Here is a 6,000-nt window from a genome sequence, read left to right on the forward strand (position 1 = left end):
CTGGCTCATGTCCAGTTTTTCATCCATCAATACATCCAAGTGGGTGAGTGGACAGAAAGCTGCTTGGGAGCTTGGTACTGGTCTGAGAAAGCTGCTGCTGGCCCTTAAAGTATTTTTACCTGCAGGTATATTTAAAATACTTCAGAATTTACTTTTTGGATATTCCTCACTGTTTACAAGCTCTTATTAACAAAGCATCTCTGTGCAAGGCCTTCCACAGACAGACAGCAAAACCACAAAGAAGTGTCTGTATCGTAGCAAGAATTTATCAAAATAAGGGAAAATCCACAGAGGGTCTTTCAACACTATTGTTTGTTGTTTTAATAAAAGTCCTGACTTGCAGGGTTTAACTGTCACGTAATCCAGGCAGGAAAAGTTCCAAGATGGGGAGGTTGGGAGCAGTCATCCCAGCAACTTGCCTGGACTTTGACAGCTGCAGGTATTTTGTAGGTACCAAACAGTCTTACAAAGCCCACCAAAGGGTGACACAGAGACTGTTCTTGTCTATTAAGAGCATTTTTTAAATTTCTAGAGAAAGGCAGGGGGTGTGAAGGGACCAATGGCTGCAGATGTCACCAGAGCAGTGGCTGGAACCAAATTTAAGGTAGAGCAGGAGTTCCCAATGGTAGAATTCACTGGGATATACTGGGATTATGAGGAGTGGAATTGACACAAAGAACAAGACCACAGGCTTTAAAGTATGAGATGGTCAGATCTAGGAAACAGCCAGGTTCTGTCTCCTCTTGTCCTCTTAGAACTTCTGAGCAGGTTTATCACTAAAATAGTGTGTGTGCTTTACACTCTCTGTGTTGTCTCTCTCCACCCCTCCAGGAACCAGTGAAGACCTATTCCAGGACTCTGAGGGGCGGGAGGGATCTGAGCCAATTGAGGAACACCAGTTTTCAGACCTAGAGGAATCTGACGATGACGATGACAATGAAGATGAGGAAGATGAGGAGGAAGAGGAGAGTCAAGATGAGCCACCTTTACGGTTGCCGGAAGGCAAACATACCACCCTCCTGATGCACTCTTCATGTGGCTCTCCATCTTCTCAAGAGGAAGGCACTGAAATAGCATTGTCCTTAGCCCAAGAAACTGTTTCCAGCAGCCAAAAAGTAGGTGAGGGCCAGAAGGCCTCTTCCTCAGGGCTGGAAACAAAGTGGTCAGCAGACAGCAGTGACATTGCTGTGTGCCACAGCTTCTTGAGTCTCCACAGACCAGCTTTGACCTCCACCGAACAATTGGCTTCTGCTGAAAAAGAGTCTGTCACAAGGCCACAGATGTCCTTAATTATGGACCTGTCAACCTCAAAAGACACCTCCCCAAGAAAAAGGTGGTCTCCGAGCCAGGACTCTGGCAGAGGTGGTGGCAGCAGCAGACCAATGCTAGCGAGAAAGCACCTTCTCATCAAAAATGAAACTTCACCCAAACGGTTTTCACCAACTGGAGAACTGTCTTCTCTGAGGTGTCTGTCTCCAGGGAGAGGGTTGTCTCCTTGCCAGCGCGTCTCTCCCAGGAGGGAGGCATCTCCACTGAGATGTGTGTCACCAAGACTTGAGCTGTCACCCAGCAGGCATCTTTCCCCCAGAAGAGAGCTGTCCCCAAGAACATACCTTCCACCAGAAGGAGAAGTGTCCCCTGTGAGGCACTCGTCACCGAGCAGAGAGATGTCATCAGTCAGATATTTATCTCTGAAGAAGGCCTGGTCTCCAGGCTGTTCAGAGTCCCCTAGGTATCCATCCCCCGGGAAAGAGGACTTGCCTGGGACTAGTAAATCAGCAGCAGATGACAAAGTTCAAAGCTCACATCAAGCCCAGCAGGGGATATTATCTTCGATGCCTCTACCTCACAGGTTCTTTGGCAAAAACCTACAGCTCTACGAGTCCAAGCTGGTAAGTTCAACCCCTTCTTGCCTTCTAGCCCCCAAGCTACATTCTCTGATGTGTTTTTAGATGAAGGTTGCAATGCAGAACTGCCCAGTGACTCTGGCTACAACTGACGTCACAGGTAACCCAGAGAAAAGGGACAGCAGACAGCACTGGGTTTTGCCCTATTTCAGTCTTGCCCATCTCAGTTGAAGAAAAATAAAGTTGTCCCTCTCTAAGGGGTTATTTACACTCCTGACCCAACCAGTCTCCTGCTGAGACAATCAGTAAGGATGACTAGTCACTAAGACGCATTTTTTTCCCTGGGAATTTATGAGATTTCACCAGCTGGGGTGAAACTGTGACCATTTGTCACTGGTCAGTGACCTGAACTAGGTCTGAACTGGCCTTTGCACTCTATTGCTGACTCCTGGGCTACCTACGTACACAGCCACCTCTGTTTTATTAACTGCTGAGAAACATGTTTGGACATCGCTGATTTCATCTCACTTCTCTCTAGCACAGAGAAGTCCAGAAAATTATTTAATGTCTCTGCTGGACATTAAGTGGGGGTTGGACTCGATGATCTCTTGAGGTCCCTTCCAACCCCTACAATTCTGTGATATCACATCCTCTGGTTAAGGGAAACCTGCATCTTCCTCTCTGCTACAGGCAAATTAGACATTGGTTTTGGTGGAAAGTTTCCCCTTTTCTACTGAAGTGCCTCACTCCCCTGTGCTGATTAAGATGGGATTCAGTTGCTGGCGTTGCTCTGCTGTGATACTGGTGTGAGGACAGACTGGAGCCCTTAGGGATTACACTGGGAAGAGAGAGAGACCTTTATACAATCCCTGGAGAACCTGTCACAGCAGATGCTGACCCAGGTCTTCTCCAGAAAAGCCATGCTGCCTAGTGTGCATTTCTCCCATGCCTATAACAACATAACCTCTTTTGGTGCTGCCTTCCCTCTGCTTTCTACTACAACTGTTTGTCTGACCTTCTCAGAGACTATAATATTTGTAGGTCCAAACTTCTGCTTACTTTAATGCTATTTCCCTTTCCTATCAATTAACTTCTTGTGGTGAATCTCAGGGCTGTGGAAAGCCCTGAGGAAGACTGCCCACTGCCACTACTTGTAGCAAATCCTCTAAGCTCCATAGTCCACAGCAGGAGACAGTAATGTCTACTACCCCTGCTTGTCTTCCCATTCACACCTTTTAACCTGCTCTCACGTGTGTACCCTTTTGCTCCAGTTTCCTGCTGCTTTTCTGCATCCAAAGTCACTGTTTGCTTTCTCATGTGCCTCCAAAGTGCCAGTAAAGGCCTGAATGGGAAACTTTCCAGTTATCTGCAAGATGAAGAGATGGGTTTTCATTGCAAAATAGTGTTCCTGGTAAGGCTACAAGAGTCAGGAAGATGGGGAGCAGATGTACCAGATCCCAAGAGGAGCTCTGTGCCCCAAACTGGTGCCCTGTGCATTGCACAGCAACCTGGAGGTTATCTCAGCTTAACTTCAGTGTAAGGCTTTCTGCCAAGTCTGTGCATCAGGCCTGACCATGACCATCTCTCTTCCCACTGGCAGTAGGTCATCTCTCCTTCTGATGGCTGTGGCACCACTGAGATGATTTGTTTGGGGGTTTCCTGGCATCCCCACAGTGATTCTGCCCAAACTTCATATGATAAGTGAGATTTAGCAAGTGTTCAAGCTTGTAACTGCTGACCAAGTATACACTATCTTCAGTGGCTCTTTCTCTCTGTTCTATTCTCTTTTGCTGTTTCTTCTGTTGCCTCTGCATAGAGATCTACCTTGTAGGGTCAGGAAATTCTGCATAATCCTACAACAAAATATTCCCTCCAGTGAATCCTCCAGTTTTATAAATAACCCCATCTTAGGAGAAAATTGATTTCAGTTTCTGTTGCTTCGTCTTCTTGGGAGTCCTGTTGAGGGGGTTAGTTATAACCTCATCACTAATTCATCCATTTCTGTTTAGCCACATATCTCTCCATGATGTACATTAGGAAACTATGTGAAGCACCGAGAGAGAAAGAGGAAAAGGTAAAATGGTAGGGTCTTAACCCTTGATTTCTATGGACCACACCATGAGGGTGGTGGTGGGGACCACACTGATGGGTGTGCTTTGTGTCTCTCACTCGATCCAAAACATCCTTGAGATTAGTAGCTGCAAGGATGCAATCATGCTTTAAGAAAATACAGTAAAATAAGTAACAGTATTGTGGGCTCTCAGAAACCCCATGTAAAAAAGGGACCCAAAGTGGCTCAGATGGCAGGAAATGCTGGCATCTTCTGCTGGGGTTTCAGTACAGGTCTGATAGTAGGACAAGGGATAATGGTTTTAATCTAAAAGAGGGTAGATTCGGACTATATATAAGGAAGATATGTTTATGCAGAGGGTGGTGAGACACTGGCACAGGCTGCCCAGAGAGGTGGTAGATGCCTCATCCCTGGAAACGTTCAAGGTCAGGGTGGATGGGGCTTTGGGCAACCTGATCTGGTTGGAGATGTTCCTGCTTACTGCAGGGAGTTGGACTAGATGGCCTTTAAAGGTCTCTTCCAATCCAAACCATTCTCTGATTCTGTAGCCATCCAAGCCTGAACCAAAGCCCTAACAGACCATCTGTACCCAGAAGGCAAATGTTGGGGGTCTTCTTGTTCTTTACCTTAAGCATTTGGGGGTCCAAGTCTTCCCTGGTTGATTGATCTCCCTCAAATTAGAATAAAATGTTAACAAACCCAGTCCTTACAGTGAGCATCAATGGTGCTGATCCTGTAACTCATATGCTGTGCTGATTCAGCTGTTTCTTTTCCCTCTCTGGTGCAGAAGATAGAACCACGAAGCCCAACATCTTCACCTGGCGTCAGGCAGCCCGTCTGCTCCAGACCCTTGCAGGCACCTCATGAAATACACGTCCACACTCCCAGCCGAGGGGAGGAGAATGTCTTCAGCCATCTCCCGTTGCACTCGCAGCAGCTCACAAGGACCCCGTATCCTATGATTCCCATTGGGGGCATCCAGATGGTCCAGGCAAGGCCAAGCAGCCATCCCAGCTTGGTGCCCAGCTCAGTTGTCTCCCTGCAAGCGGAATACTTTGCTTCTGGAGGCAGCAGCTTCGTGGAGTTCAGCCGGGCTCCCGAGAGGGACGAGGAGCCGCCGGAGCCGTCGTCGGCATCCGTCTCCCCGGTTGCAAAGGTTTCTAAATACGCACTGTCCCCAGAGCTGACGAACAGTGATTACATAGAAGAGAAAATGAGGACTAGTGAGCTTCAGCAAAAGACAGACCAGGAGGAATACAGGGTAAAAATGTTCACTGAGTCCAGCCACACGGAGCAGGTGGGCTGCCCGGCGTCCCCAGCCAGCCCCAGCACAAACGACGAGCACTCTCCAAAGCCTTCGACAAGTGGGGAAGAACCCTTGAAAAAACCGGGCAAGAAGCAATCTGGCAGCTCGAGCACTTCTTTTGAATCATCCTGCACTTTCATCTCAGATGTCCCCTCCCAGACGTTGGACCGAAGCAGCAGCACCGGCTGCCTCTCAGAGCCCTCATCCAGCCATTCGCACGCCCAGCCCTTCTCCGTCCGGAGGAGAAACCTCTCCGGAGATCCCAGTCGCCACGGGGGAACCTCCAGGAAGAGCAGTCCACACCTAGAGCATGCAGATTTAGCTCAAACTCAAAACAAGGTGGATGAAAACAAGGGAAGTACTTAAGCCTCCACCATCTGTTCCACCTTTAGGCTTCCTATGTAAAATCAACAGACATTTTCAACACTATTTCCTTAAGTATAATCATCGCTATACAAAGCACTCTAGTGAATGACCAAACCCATTGAAGATTCCTGGTTTTCTTTGTCCCAGTCTGGTATTATCTCCACATGTATGCAGTTACTTGTGCCTTTTTCTATACCTTTTGTTGCTTGAAATGTACAAAAAAAAATGTTTGAGGCTGTGAATATTTTTTTAGAGTTTTTTGGAAAGGGGTTTGTTAGACCTTGTCTTTTTTTCTTTTTTTTTTTTTTGGTTGGTTGGTTTTTTTTTTGCCATTTAGGTGTGCGTTATTCTGGGCCTGAGAGATGCAGAAAGGAAAGGGTTAAGCATTTTAAGAGGAAGAAGATGCACTG

General features: G+C 47.2%; 1 protein-coding gene across 1 annotated transcript in view; it reads left to right on the plus strand.

Annotated features, from left to right (window-relative positions):
* The window catches only part of HIVEP3 (HIVEP zinc finger 3), a gene marked incomplete at both ends in the record, with an annotated part of 68,630 nt that extends 63,040 nt beyond the window's left edge, over positions 1-5,590 (plus strand). The window contains 2 exons of the mRNA XM_084274403.1: positions 832-1,892; positions 4,706-5,590. Of these exons, the coding sequence (XP_084130529.1) occupies positions 832-1,892; positions 4,706-5,590 (1,946 nt within the window). The remainder of the gene's footprint in view (positions 1-831; positions 1,893-4,705) is intronic.
* Positions 5,591-6,000: the final 410 nt, after the last annotated feature.

This window comes from Gallinula chloropus (genome assembly GCF_964237585.1).
Source record: "Gallinula chloropus genome assembly, chromosome: 22".
NCBI classification, from domain to species: Eukaryota; Metazoa; Chordata; class Aves; order Gruiformes; family Rallidae; genus Gallinula; species Gallinula chloropus.